This window comes from Cetorhinus maximus, chromosome X (genome assembly GCF_964194155.1).
Source record: "Cetorhinus maximus chromosome X, sCetMax3.hap1.1, whole genome shotgun sequence".
Lineage (NCBI taxonomy): Eukaryota > Metazoa > Chordata > Chondrichthyes > Lamniformes > Cetorhinidae > Cetorhinus > Cetorhinus maximus.
The window spans coordinates 5696393-5711165 of NC_135917.1; the positions used below are offsets into that span (position 1 = coordinate 5696393).

The window sequence follows — 14773 nt, forward strand, 5'->3', positions numbered from 1 at the left end:
TGAAACCATTACTGATTGTTGTAAAAACCTCATTAATTAGCATGAAACTACTGGATTGGCCTAAAAACCCATCTGGTTCACTAATGTCCTTTAGGGAAGGAAATCTGCTGTCCTTACTTGGTCTGGCCTACATGTGACTCCAGACCCAAAGCAATGTAGTTCATTCTTAAATGCCCTGTGAACAAGGGCAATTTGGGATTGGCAATAAATGCTGGCCTAGCCAGCGATGCCCACACCCCATGAATGAATTAAAAAAAAGTTTTCAATTGGGACTGTCCCTCAGCTTTTTGGTACGCTGGGAAGTGCAGCAAAAGAAGTTTACCATAGTAGACCAAAATTAGACTCTCGAAATGTAAGTTTCTCTTCAAAGAAACAACCCTAGAAATATGCTACAAGAAATGAAGATTCTGCACACAAAGTAGTCAGTTACAATGTTTATTCCACTCATGAAAGAGACGTATACAATTAGGGAGTGACATCTTGTCTCCTTTATTCTTGGACTAAACATCGTATTCCACAACTTGATATATAGTATCTCCTATATATGCTTTTTCAAACCAGAAGTAATGTTATCTTTCCCCAATGTTCTCTCCTCTTCTGGGGTAGGCTCCACAGGGGCCTTCTCACAGCTCACCCAAATGATTATTCATGTGTAAGCTCAGAAAGTTAGTGCTCACAGGCTATTCAACTACAAGTGTGATCCTGACATCCACATGCAGATTTTCCAACAGGATAAAGATCAGGAGGAGAATCCTGGCTGTTTTTTTCCTGCTTCCCTAAGCCTGAAGACATTGAGGTGAATCAGAGTAGGGAATGCTCTTCTGAAGTTAAGGCTAAGGCATATTGCGGGAGACAATTTTGCATTGCAGCTGGTGGTCCTACAACTATCCAGAAAGCACTTGGTCAATTGCCTAATTCCCCAGCAATGACCTTCCTTGCCTTAAAGCACAAGTAAAATCAACGGAAAAGTCAGGCAGAATGACCATTATATTTGCCACAGGAAATGAAGCAAATTAACTTGATTTGCACAGCTCTGACAAAATGTGAAAATGTTTGTGCTGTCCACATGAAAAGTGAACTGACTGTGAAACAAGAGGGAAGCTTAAGAATGCAACAGAAAGAGAAAAATTAAGTGATCTTAATTATAGGTCAGAATTATTTTTATGCTAAATTATTATAAAGTAACTGCTTCCCTTGTCATGATCTGCAAATTGGCATTTTTGTTTTTGTGGTTTTTAGAGCATAAGAGAGTAGAATGGAGCTTTAGGGACCTGAAGGCCCAGCTTTGAATCCTAATCTTTGTATTGAGTTGACTGATCTGCACCAGGGTTGCATTAAAAGTGCTACAATTGATCTCAGGATCTTTACACTAGGGAGGGTGACAAACTAAGTTGGAACCAAGGCAGATTGAAGACAACACAGATCAGCCATGATCTAATTGAATGGCAAAACAGGTTCAAAGGACTGAATGGTCTGCTCCCATTCCTATATTCTAAGTCAGGGTTCCTCCCGGCACATTGATGGATGTTGGGCAAGGACAGAATTGGGTCTGGCAATGTTGTCCCTATGCTTGAATAGGCTGTCAACATTCACTGTCTAGGCTCACCATGACTAGTGGTCACCTGGACAAGCTATCCAAGGTTGGGAGGCATCCTTGGATTTTTTTCCCCCAACATGTACTTGTGGCTTCAGAAGGAGAGAGGGGAGGGGATGGAAAACACAATAAATCATGGAACAAGATCTGCACCTTTTATAGACCAGGTATAATCCATTAATCATCTACTTGACCCTCTACTAAATATATTTGATTATTGGATGAGAGTGTTTTGTAGAATTTCTTCCAAAATCCCTCAAAGGTAAGCAAACAAAATTCCACAATCTCTATTTCCACTATACAAACCTTCCCAGTCACTTTCTTCAGATAGTGCTACCATGGTCCCAGCTGTCCATTTGGTCTTGTTTTGGTCCATGAACAATGGCCATAGGGTTAAACTGAAGTAATGGTGAGAAATGGAATACAGAATGGGGTGCATCACCTAGGGTTTTAGCCTTGTAATAGGGGGCACAAAGGGCCTCTCTGGAGATGAAGCAGCCCTCAAATACAGACAGCAGTGTGCAAACAAACCCATTGGAAAGATACAAGGAGTCCAACAAAAGGAAATCCGAGGTTGGGTTACTCATTAACTGGAGGGATTGCATTTTATTGATAAGTGGTAACTTTCCAGCTGGCAGCATTGGGAGTGGCTGGCTGCTCTGCACAGAAACAGTATGCTGTTTGCCAGCAGCAAGTAGTTAGTTAATATTTTGCAAGAAAATCAGTGCTCTATCTAAACAGCATAGTCAAGGTGCAGGTGTGCGCCAGGAGGTCAGTCTGATTTCACAGGTGTAAAAATGCAGTAAAGCACGTACAAATTCAGTTAAAAGCATCAGCAAACAGCTATAAACCTTAGGAGAGAGAAAGAGGCACACAATAAAAGAAGGGGGCGGAGAAACAGGAAGAAACAGTGAGACAAAAAGAGACACACACAATATTGAAAGATTTCTGTAATTACAGCTATTTTAAATAAAAATGAAGCACATTTATTTCAGCACGAGTTCTTGTAAAAGCACCCAACTCCTCATGTTGATTTTTAACCATCTGCAATATAAATAGTTTCTGATCAGGTTGATATAAAGTCAAATTTCCTGCTCCATTCTTGCCTTGAGGTTTACAACACCACATGCATAAGATAATCTAAAGTATGTACTGTATGGACCAGTTCACAGCTAGGTTATAGTGCAATCTGCAGGTTAATTGAAGTTGATTCAGATTAAAACAATTGAACATTAATTAAACTCCCCACATGACAAGTGAGAGAGATTTAGGGAACAAAAACTCAAGATAAGCGAGATAGGGGAAAAGTGACTAAACAAGTGCAGAAAAAAATACAGATGTAAAGAAAATGACATGGAGCTATAAACAGAGGAAATTATATAGAATATAAATAGAGGGACAAGTAACATATGGGTAAACAGATATAAAGAGAATAAAACATGGAAATAAGAGGAGTGAAAGAGGGAGAAGAAAAGGGGGAAGAGCACAAGGTTAAATATATAGATAAACACACAGAAAAAGACATACAAAAGGAAAGAGGCAAAGATAACTGCAAGGAGACAGCAAGCGAGAGCAACACCATCTGACCCAACTCCTGTTAAAGTGGCTGCGGAGACAAAATTCAAGAGGGTCAGAGAGACTTTAGTTCCATAAAAACAAACAAAATTAAATTAACAAAACATTATAACATACTTTGATCATTACTATTAGAAATACTGCAACATAATTCTATTAATATTGACTTTATCCCAAAAAAATTATATTACAATTCAGAAGTATAAAAATAAACTTTATAATAATTCCCCAAACTGGTTTGTTTTTGACCAAGATTACATTAACCACGCAACATATTTAAAGTATACACATTCAGAGGGACAATTAAAAGTTATATATGTGACGTAGAAAAATATATTTTGAATGTATATTTACTGACACACAAAATAAATTCTATCCCTGGGGAGCAGAGTTCCCTTGTACAGAATTAGAAGTCCGCAATGCCACTTAAAGCTGAAGACCATGTAGGTACTTATGTAGATGGACCTGATGTATCACAGATACACCGAGGTTGGATCTCCATCCACAACCTCCCTCCGGCCATGCCGGCCTGCTCCTGCAACTCTTCATAAAGAGTGAAACTTTTCTCTGTCCAAAACTTTCTTGCCTAAGCTGTAGAGAAACCTGGAGTACCAATGGATGCCATTCTCCTGCGTGGCATTGCCATGCCTAGAGTGGAGGGCTGGTAACAATGAAGTCAATGAGTGAAAGAGTCTGAGAGGTGCAAAAGCCAGGTGTGCCCAGTGGTGCTTCTCTATCACAGCGTAACAAGATGCCAGTACATTATTCACCAACAGTGTGCCATGAGACGTCAGTGGCGCATAGGCACCAATGTCCTCCTCCACATAGATAGCTTTAATCCTAGATGAACGCAGCCGGCCTGAGCCAACCTCCCTTACAAGGATAAACTGACCTGTTCGCACTCTACTTGCAAACATTGGCCTAAAGTTCTCCATTCTGTCTGTGTTATTATCGGAAACAAAGATGAGGTGTGCTGCCGTGAGTTCCAGTCGCTGTTGGGGATCTTCAGTCTCCAGCACAGTAAAAGAGATCCTCAGCTCTTCTTCTTTGTCAAGGAAGAGCAGAACTTGACTGGGGACCACCTTGCCAGCTGCATCCACTGTTAGGACCCGGTCCCCAGGATTCAGCTCTGACACAGCCCGAGTTTGCCCATTTTCCAGTGTTACCATGGCTTTAGAGGGGAAACAGCCACCTGTTTTGGTGGCCAATGAATTATCTGTAAAATAAAAAGAATCAGGGATTAAACACCCAGTACTTATTCACTAAATTAAGTTCCTCAGCTCAGTGAAAATAAAAATTAAAACAATTTAAAAAGTTTAATTGAAACAGTAATACATAGCCTCAGCACTCTGGGCCTGTGGGGCAGGGAAAGTAATTAGCTAGGGTTCCCCATTCTGGATTGCTACTTAGTGATTTTTTTTGGGAAAGAGCGCATGTGTGGGTATGATCAGGCTGTGCTGCCCATCACAGTCAAATAGCTGGAGAAATGCTCACTTGTCTGGACTTGTATGTCAAGACCACCTATTTAGGAGAGGTTCTGAAGGGTGACCAGAATGAGTTTGTGCCTTCAGCAGGGAAAAGGGATAGGAAATGACAAATAAATAAACTTAATGAAAAGAAAGAGTTACCTAACATCCCCACGTCATCAAAATCATTGAACTAAAAACATCATTTCTAGTTCAGCATAGTTGTAACTTTCTGCCAGCAGCCCAATACATGTTAAAACTGTGAATATCTTCATTACAACTGAAGGAGCCCATTGAATACTCTTGAGAGATGAAATCAATTTTGTGGGAAACAGGTTATTCACTGAACAGGAACAGACTTTACTAGGTCACCATGAATTAGGTCATTAATGTCAAAATTAGACACAGGAGAGTCTTTTCCTGCTGTTTTGTCGTTGATTTATTGAGGACTTAAAGGTGGCAATCAACCTTCTGCCGTTAAGACTGCAACATACATAGAAAATACAGTTAAAATCCATCAACTGGAATGCGCTGGAGTGAAAAAAAAATCTTATTTATCCAATTATACCCATCTGAAGGGACATTTTCAGAGATTTTTGGTTTGTATGGCAGCAACATGAAGGGTTATGCAAATATGATGTGAGAAAAAGCTTTTTCACACATCGAGTGGTTAGGGCCTGGAATGCACTGCCTGGAAGTGTGGTGGAGGCAGGTTCAACTGAGGCATTCAAGAGGGCATCAGATGATTATTTGAATATAAATAATGTGCAGGGGTACGGGGAAAAGGCAGGGCAATGACACTAGGTCATAATGCTCATTTGGAGAGCCGATGCAGACACAATGGGCCGAATGGCCTCCCTCTGTGCCATTAAAATTCTGTGATATTAGAATTAAAATACGATGTTTTGATATGAACTGCTTGAAAGGCGACGTTTTGCCCTTAAAGAAAAACAATTGTTTCAAGATTGATAGCCTCTCATTTATTATTTTTTAAAGATCTAATGGTTTTCTCCACCTGTTTTTATGATGGAGCCGGCACAGACACAATGGGCCGAATAGTCTTCTGTGCAGTAATAATTCGGTGATTCGATGAGATCAATGGCTAGACTGGAGGAAAGGCAGGCAGCATATTGGCATATTTCTGCTGGTATTGCTCTAGACTTGCTGTTTCAAAGCACTTTTTAAAATTTTTTTTATTAAAGTACTCACTAATTTTCTCCTGCTCTCCTGAACTCAGTGACTTGTGGCAACTAAAGGCTACACAATAGCTCATACGAGGAGCCATTTTCCCTTCCCACGATGCAGAGGTGCAATGCTTCAACTACTGCTGTGATTAAAATTAGCTAAGAGTAGAGATGAGTCATTGACCTGGTCAGCACCAGATTTGGCAGTGGATTTACCTGTGGAACTATACAGAGAGGAAGTTGCTTTTACATTGGTATTACCCTGAGACTTTGAAAAAGAGTTGAATTCGTATATGTTGATTAAATGAGAAAACTGCAGGAACATCTACAGGTTGCCAACTGTTGCTGGAATTTCAATCCTGTACCCTATGCCTAGTCAATCAGGGAACATTTTCCCCTGCTTACATCACTATTTATTCACTTCTTTGAAACTGGTAGGGCCCATACCTCCTCTAAAGCAGTTTCAGCAGCAATCTCAGCACTACTTAAGAAAATAAAATGTTTTAAAATGAACACCACTGCACAGAAAGTAAAAAAAGAGTGATAAATGTATTGATTTCTTTTACAGCTGTTTTTTTTTGAGAGTACCAGTGTGGCTGACAGAAGTCACAACATTAAGATTGCACAATTTAAACTAGTTAATGATAGTGGATTATGAATTTTTGAGGTCCTGGGCCAAATTTATTTGTAAGTCATTTTTGTTAATGCCTGGAAGCTAAAATGAATGTGAAAAAAAATCCTCCTTTAATCAAATTAAGAAACACTGCAAAAACAGTCAAATTTACAAACTGCTCAGGCCACAAAAGTTGGTGTGTGGCACATGAGAAGGGTGGGGATCAGGAGTAGCTGGGTTCAATGTATGAATGGCATTGAGGTGTGTCTTGAAACTTGTGTTGAATACCTGTATTGAATACGGGCTTATTTTGATAATTGACCAGTGTGGATCCTATTTTTGTTTCGAGGGCACTGGGACTGTGACTCCAACAATCCAATGCTAATCTACCATTTCTGGTCAAAATTAAAATTATTAAAAGATCATAATTTCATTACCGTCCTCAATCATTCACCAGTGAGGCCAAACTGCTCCAGTAAAATTTCTGTTTGTAAATTCAGTCGTTATTGCCCTCTCTGCTCTTCGCAACCAGGTGCATGACTTTCTGTCAGGCTTCTGACATTGTCACTGTATCCCTGGCTGGATAAAAGGTATGTAAGCAATACTTGATAACAGCTACTTTGATTTTGTCTCCTTCACCCTGCAAAAGCACATGCTTTTCACTTGGTGTCTCTCCATGATGGGTAGGCAAGATTGGAAACGCACATCATGTGGAGAGCTCCGGGGTGGAGAAACCCATGTCATGTCACTTTGCAGTTCGATGTGTTAAAATTCCAGCATGTGAACTGCATCAGTATATTGACCCATTGTTTAAATTCAACGATCCTGATATTTACAGGGAACACGGTATGGGGCAGCTTAGTGGTAGGGAAACCCAGAAAAACTGTTTTCACTCAGGTCCTGCTGAATTTAATGGCAAGATACAATCACCATTTTTGAAATCCTTTTCCCAGCCACTGCTTGGTGCTCCTACTCCTCCTGGCCCACAAGCAGTGCTGTAAAGGCAATTACCTATTCCATCCAGCAATCCTCACTTCCCTTCAACTGCCAGGTTTCTCAAGGCCCAGCCGACCAGCATTAAAGCAGGCAAGAGAGCTAAAATTGGAGGCACATAGACTCATTGATATATAAGTGAGGGCTCCACCTCCTGAGAGCAGGTTGGTCACTTGCCCACACATGCACCCCAGCGTATCTCAGTTCAAATCAGAAGTGGATTTGTTGGGCTTGGATTTTTTTATATTTTACCTTCCTACCCTATGCAACTCCACACAGGTTTGGGTTAAAAATAGTCCTAGTGACTAACTGACCTATGCAGACAGGAGCTCCCAGGCACGATTGTCAGTGTGTGCAGAGTTAGCCGATATCAGCCAAGGCAGATGTAGGGTGATTCAATTAACCTCAGCTAGGGTTCCTGCTTCCAGCTGCAATCCAGTGGTGCTGTTTTAAATGTGTGTGTATGAATAGCAGGTGAGGACAGGACTGGTTCAGTTTTGGTGCCTTCCATAGTTGAATGGGATTCCACATGATTAATAGTGACTAAGGTGGGACATTATAGGACTATACCCTACCAAAGCTCTAATCTAATGACTTTGGTCCTATAACATCCCATCTTACTCCATGAAAAAGAGTTAATCCTTTTAGACAAGTTGTGGGGGTGGGGAGGAAAACTTTTTTTTTTAAAAAGTACTTGCCATCATAATTAAGTTTAAAAAAAATTATAACTTATATTTGTAAATAGTGTGGTATGAGTGTGCATGTTTACTACAAATTCCCAAATGAAAACCACACCAGCCCAAGACAGTAAAACACCAGTTACAGTGAACATATCAAAAGATAGCAAGAAGAAAAAGAAAATTTAGAAAATTAAATCCCTAGATATCACTATGACTCAAAAAGAGAGCTTCAAATATTTGCCTTGAAACAATGATCAGAATCTTACCCAGTGATTCAAGACACCAATAAAAATAACTATTGGTCATCCTGAAAAAGGGTCAACCATTTATGCCAGTTTCCAAGATTAAAATATATAAAAGGATTATTACTTAATGCACCAAGTTTTATGACTAGATAGTGATAGAGCTATTTAAAACATTCCAATGGTGTGTGAAGCAACCCACGGCTCAGTGGGTGGATGGACTCCCCAGTGTGGTACTGAGCCATACAGATCAAGTTCCCTCCAGCTTTGATGTATTGAACTTGTGGATATTAGGTAGGGCATCAGCTGGGGCACAACAATTGCCGCCAGCAACCCTGACTTACCAAGAAGCAGAAAAACAACAGAGTTCTCCAATCACTATCCAGTTACTCCTGCTGGAAGAACTTGATTTGGGCCTGTCTGCACTGCTTGGTGTGGTTGAGTTGCTGGCCTAAACCAATTGATTGAACTTGCACTTGTGGGAAATAGTCACTTTTGGAAGGAACCAGAACTTACCATAGTCTCTCATTGTTTCCTCAGCAAAATTCTCTGTTCCTCTAAGCATTCCTGCCCTTTATAACATAAATGCCCTTAAACAACTCCACTTCCTACCAAATGAAGTACAATCACAAGTCAAAATTGGGTGGCCATAGAGTAGGTAACAAAACTAAAAGCTTCATGTGAAAAACCAACAGAAATGTTCACCCTCTAGCCCCGAATATATTATTTATTATAAAATATAAACAATGCCTGGAAGCCTGTAATACAATCACGGGTTTTTGACAACTGTATGAACTGCTTGAAGTTCACTCTGGTGGTTCAGGATGTCAGCTTTGTAACCTCAGCTGTTATTTATGTTCTATATAACATCTACCACCTTTCACAAATAAATAATACTGTTTAAGATCAGGCTGGTGTATTCTCAGAACGGATCCTTCACGCAAATCTGTCCTTATCTGCAATCTTTAAGTTGCCCAACCCAAGAGCATCGTAAGAACTTTGGTCTCTATATATTATCTTCAAAGCTGGCTTTTGGATTAGTGCCAGTTGACTGGATGACCCAGATGTTAGACTAAAATGCAAAACCTGGCAAGCACATGCCACAAAAGGTCTGATCAGCCTTCTGTAAAAAAACAATAAATCATCAGAACTAAGAGTGGTTCTTTTAAGATACTCAAAATAATACAATCTCTTCCAACCCTTTACATACATGCATGATCTACGAGGACATCCCACTTCAGGTCATTGACGCTGTAATGTCAAGTATTAATAGCAGGGTAGGTTGTACTCAAGTCAGCACCTACTGCGTTGAAAAAAAATGACATCTCCAATAATCAATTGAAGATTCTCATTTGGAAAAAGTAGTGACGTCCTCATGTATTAACTACCAGTACAATTTGACATGACATTGCCAGTGACAAGGACACAAAGCAGAATATGCCCACCCCATGAACACATATGGAAGCAATTTTAACACTGTAATCTTATTTTAGTTTAACCCTCCAGGTTTGTGCCATTGTTTGGCCTTCACTGACATCATTGCCTTACAATCACTGCCAATTGATTGCTGAATATAGAAATTTTCTATAATCAACAAAAAGGCAAGAACTTGGTAAACATGGACCAATGACACCACAAACCCTTTAATCCCTGCATGAACATCACGCTCAGCTGCTCTCATTATTTTACCACAAGAACCTGCAGAGAACAAAAAAGTTTCTAATTGACACACACTGGGGGCTTACCACTGGCAGAAAGCTCCACAGCTCCCATTTTCAATAGTAGTAATTTGTCAATATTTTGCTGGTGAGTCAAGCCATTTGTTTTCCTTCCAATACCTTGCCTTTCTCTCCCTTTCTCTCCTGAAGACCCAAACCTTTACTGGTGAAGAACAATTCCAATACTGCCTGCATCCTTCCAGTACCTCATCCATGCCTTTCTTCACATGCGAGTCTAAAGTATCAGGTGGATGGTGCAACCAAGCTAATCCGTCCTTGCCTCGTAGCTGTGCACACACACTTGCCAGCTTGATGGTGTCCCTGGACACTACTCGGGTTTGGCAACCCTGAGTAATCATTGCTCTCCTTAGGCTAAGGGCTCCAAGCCCAAAGGCCCCATCACCACTATAGCCAAGATCAGCTAACCAGGGATAAATCAGGAATTAAAGTTAGGACCAGCTTCATCTGTACTACTCAGTATTAGTTGACTAGGTATACTTACCAACTGAGCCCTCAGGGTAATTGCAATATTCAGGCATTTTGATGGAGGGTCACCATCATCTTATGGCTGCTCCAAAAATGAACTATGGACCAGATATGTAAACCATTCAAGTGCTGCACAAACGTGTAGCTGGAGTCCTGTCAACTTCAGTCGTGCCTGCTCGATGGTGTAGTAATAGAGGGCACTTTTGTGACCTTTATGTATGCAGTTTTTAAAATGGAAATTGTATCACCATAATATAGCTATAATAGTTATTAGAAACATGATTTTAAAAAATGTTTTATGGGATGTGGGTGTCACTAGCAAGGCCAGGATTGCCCATCCCTAATTGCCCTGGAGAAGGTTGGGATGAGGCACCTCCTTGAATTGCTGTAGTCCATCTGGTGCAGCTATATCCAGCTGTTAGGAAGAGTTCCAGAATTTTGATCCAGCAGCAGTGAAGGAACAGCAATATAGTTCCAAGTCAGGATGGTTTGTGGCTTGGAGGGAAACTTGCACGTGGTGTTCCTATGCGTCTGCTGTCCTTGTTATTCTAGGTGGTAGAGGTCACGGGTTTGGAAGGTGCTTGTTGAAGGAGCCTTGGTGAGTTGCTGCAGTGTACCTTGTAGATGGTACACACTGCTGCCACTGTGCATCGGTGGTGGAGGGAGTGAATGTTTGTGGATGTGGTGCCAATCAAGCGGGCTGCTTTGTCTTGGATGGTGTTGAGCTTCGAGGGCTGTTGCCTCATCCAGGCAAGTGGAAAATATTCCATCACATTCCTGACTTGTGCCTTGCAGCTGGTGGACAGGCTTTGGGGAGTCAGGAGGTGAATTACTTGCCCCAGAATTCCTAGCCTCTGACCTGCTCTTGTAACTTCATTATTTACATGGCTGGTCCAGACCAGTTTCTGGTTATTGTTAACCCCAGGATGTTGATAGTGGGGGATTCAGTGATGGTAATGCAATTGAATGTCAAGGGGAGATGGTTAGATTCTCTCTTTTCGGAGATGGTCATTGCCTGGCACTGTGTGGTGTGAATGTTACTTGCCACTTATCAGCCAAGCCTGAATGTTGTCCAGGTCTTGTTGCATATGAACACAGACTGCTTCAGTATCTTGAGGGGTTGCAAATGGTACTGAACATTCTTTGTGCTAGGTACGACTCCAACCAGCAGAGAGTTTTCTCCCCAATTCCCATTGACTTAAATTTTGCCAGGGCTCCTTGATGCCACACTCAAATACTATCTTGATATCAAGGGCAGTCACTCTCACCTCCCCTCGAGTTCAGCTCTTTTGTCCATGTTTGGACCAAGGCTGTAATGAGGTCAAGAGCCGAGTGGCCCTGATGGAATCTAAAATGAGCAGTGAGTAGGTTATTGCTGTACAAAGTGCCACTTGATGGCACTGTCGATGAGACCTTCCATCACTTTGCTGATGGTCAAGAGGAGACTGACTGGACGGCAATTGACCAAATTGGATTTGTGCTTTTTGTGGACAGGACATACCTGGGCAATTTTCTACATTATTAGGTGGATGCCAGTTTTATAGCTGTATTGGAACAGCTTGTCTAGGGTTGGAGTCATACCTAGCACAAAGGAAGATGGTTGTGGCTGTTGGAGGTCAATCATCTCAGTCCCAGGACATCACTGCAGGAGACCCTCGGGGTAGTGCCCTCGGCCCAACCATCTTCAGCTGCTTCATCAATGACCTTCCTTTCATCATAAGGTCAGAAGTGGGGATGTTCGCTGATGATTGCACAATGTTCGGCACCATTGGCAACTCCTCAGATATTGAAGCAGTCCATGTCCAAATGCAGCAAGACCTGGACAACATTCAGGCTTGGATTGATAAGTGGTAAGTAACATCCACTTGGCGATTCTGGCTGAAGATGGTTGCAGATGCTTCAGCTTTGTCTTTTGCATTGATGTGCTGGGCTCCTCCGTCATTCAGGATGGGAATATTTGTGGAGTCTCCTCCTTCTGTTAGTTGTTTAATTGTCCACCACCATTCACAATAGCACAACACTAACATAGTTTGTATTAACACTACACTTTGGAAAACCGCCTCCAGAATGTAAAGAAATTCAGTTCCATTCATGGTGACTGTGTGAAATTTTCATACCTTGATTGTTTTATGTTTCAAGTAGGCATTCAGAAATACAATAATAGATTGTCATTCCAAATATGGGCTGTAATTGGAGAGCTACGCTGACTTGTATAACATTAGGATTAGGTACTGGTGCGAACAAGCTTGCCACTGGTGACATTAGTAGCAGGACCAATTTGAGGTGGTGAATCCAGTGAGAGTGGGCTGAAGTATGATTTTTCTCAGAGCGCATCAATCCCAATAGACTAACAGGCCTACTGGCAAGACTGCCAATATCAAAGTTTTTTTTTTTAAAAAGTTCACCAGCACAAGCTCTGCAACACAATGACTGAGGATTTAATCCGATATCAAGGTTTAACTAATGTTGATGAACTACTTGTAGTTTGCTGACACGGTGGCACCATTTCTGGCAGCTCCTACATGCAACTGGTCAATGGGTTGAGACCTATGTTTGGCTATACTTGCATTGCAAATAACTAACACCGCCAGGAGTTGAGCAGCTTACACCGCTTATTTCCCAAAAGGAAGTCGGCGGGGGGGGGCACGGGGAGTGGCTTTTGTGGGGGGGAAGAGGCTGGGTTGGGAAGGGGCTGGTGGAAATGACAAGTTATCCTAAACCTAAACTATTTACAGGGAAACATCAGGAAGACATGGGAACAGGCTGCCTGATCATCCTCTCAGCTGGGGCATAGCTTTTGGCAGAGAGTCGGGAGTGGTTAAAAATAAGAGAGGGCAACAGCAGAGAGTACAATAAAAATATTTACTGAATAAATAAAAAATGCTCGAGATCCACTTTCATGGTTCATAACGTCATTTAAACTCTCCAATTAGATTACAGCCTTGTAATCGCTCCCTGTAGTCTGTTATTATATTACAGCACTTGTCTGAAAAGAAGATTAGTGTTCAGACAAAATGGAACCGGAACATCTGGCAAAGATTGAATATTAAACACACTTGTGCTTTTTGCAAAGAGCGATGTGGGCAAAACACAGGCATCAAGCAGGAGTTTAAAGAGAGGAGTTACAGTAGCCAATTAAAGATGTGGTCAAACAAGCAGGCTTTTGAAGGTGTGGAGAGTTTTAGCAAGGTGGAGGAGCTTAGGAAAAGAATGCCACAACTGTTCTAACTAACATCAGTGAGCTGAGCACAAATCAGGGTTGAGCCTACGGCCTTTCTGATTTGTACCACACTAGAGTGGTACACTTACCCACTGAACCATCAGGGAAACAGCAGATATATCAAAACTAGGTAGCACCTGAGACAAGCCATGACATGGTGAATGAAGTATGGGATGAGGCATGAGCCAGCAGACGGCAGGGGGGGCCTTGTCTAATCGGACATGGATCAACTACTTTTTTTTCGATATTCTCCTTCACTCTCTAGCCTATGTTTTGTTGCTTGATAATGCTCCTTTCATTTTTTGTCACTTCTGGTTATTTCATTTTTCAAATTTCATCCAGTTTTTGGCAAGAGATCAAGCTGGTATACACCAGAGAGTGATGGTAGGTTCCTCCAATGCCTCAGTGTAAGCAGCGAGTGTGCCAAGGTTTTGATCTCTAGACTGTACTGATCTCCGCTTAAGGTGGGTGGTGGGGGGGGGGGGGGGGGGGGGTGTGGAAAACAACCAACATTTCTGCTTCCAAACGCAATCCAGCTGAACGCGAGGTGAAGAGGGGTTCGGCTGTGATGCTGCTGATGCTCAAATAGTTTGCCAACATTCACATGAATAATGACTGCTTAGGTTAGGCAGTGAAGGGTTTAATGTAAACATTTTCAGGAGGGAAAAAAAAATTGGCAGAGAAAATAAAAAAGGCTGCATTGCACATTTGCAATCCTGAAGCTGAGAGGTGTAAAACCACTCAGTACTGTACAGGGCTTGTGCAATTTAGCATGTCTGAGTGAACCAGTCATGTCTCTACAATCTAAGCAGTTTAATAACCCCAGTGGACTCCAGCAGGAGGCTAATTAAACATTGACAGTATTTATCTGCTGACTGCTGGCCAAAGCCTCGAGAAGGTAATAAGATTCAAAGCACTGAAACCTTCAGCAACCTTTGCAATGAATCCTATTTTATTCCCATAGGATCTTGCACCTGTCCTAACAATCAATGTACTCTACAA

General features: G+C 41.5%; 1 protein-coding gene across 1 annotated transcript in view; it reads right to left on the bottom strand.

The window, feature by feature from the left end:
* Nucleotides 1-427: 427 nt before the first annotated feature.
* dhh (desert hedgehog signaling molecule) overlaps nt 428-14773 on the bottom strand; it is a 95770-nt gene continuing 81424 nt past the window's right edge. Inside the window, exon 3 of the mRNA XM_078534396.1 lies at nt 428-4385. Within this exon, the coding sequence (XP_078390522.1) occupies nt 3715-4385 (671 nt within the window). The 3' untranslated portion in view covers nt 428-3714. The remainder of the gene's footprint in view (nt 4386-14773) is intronic.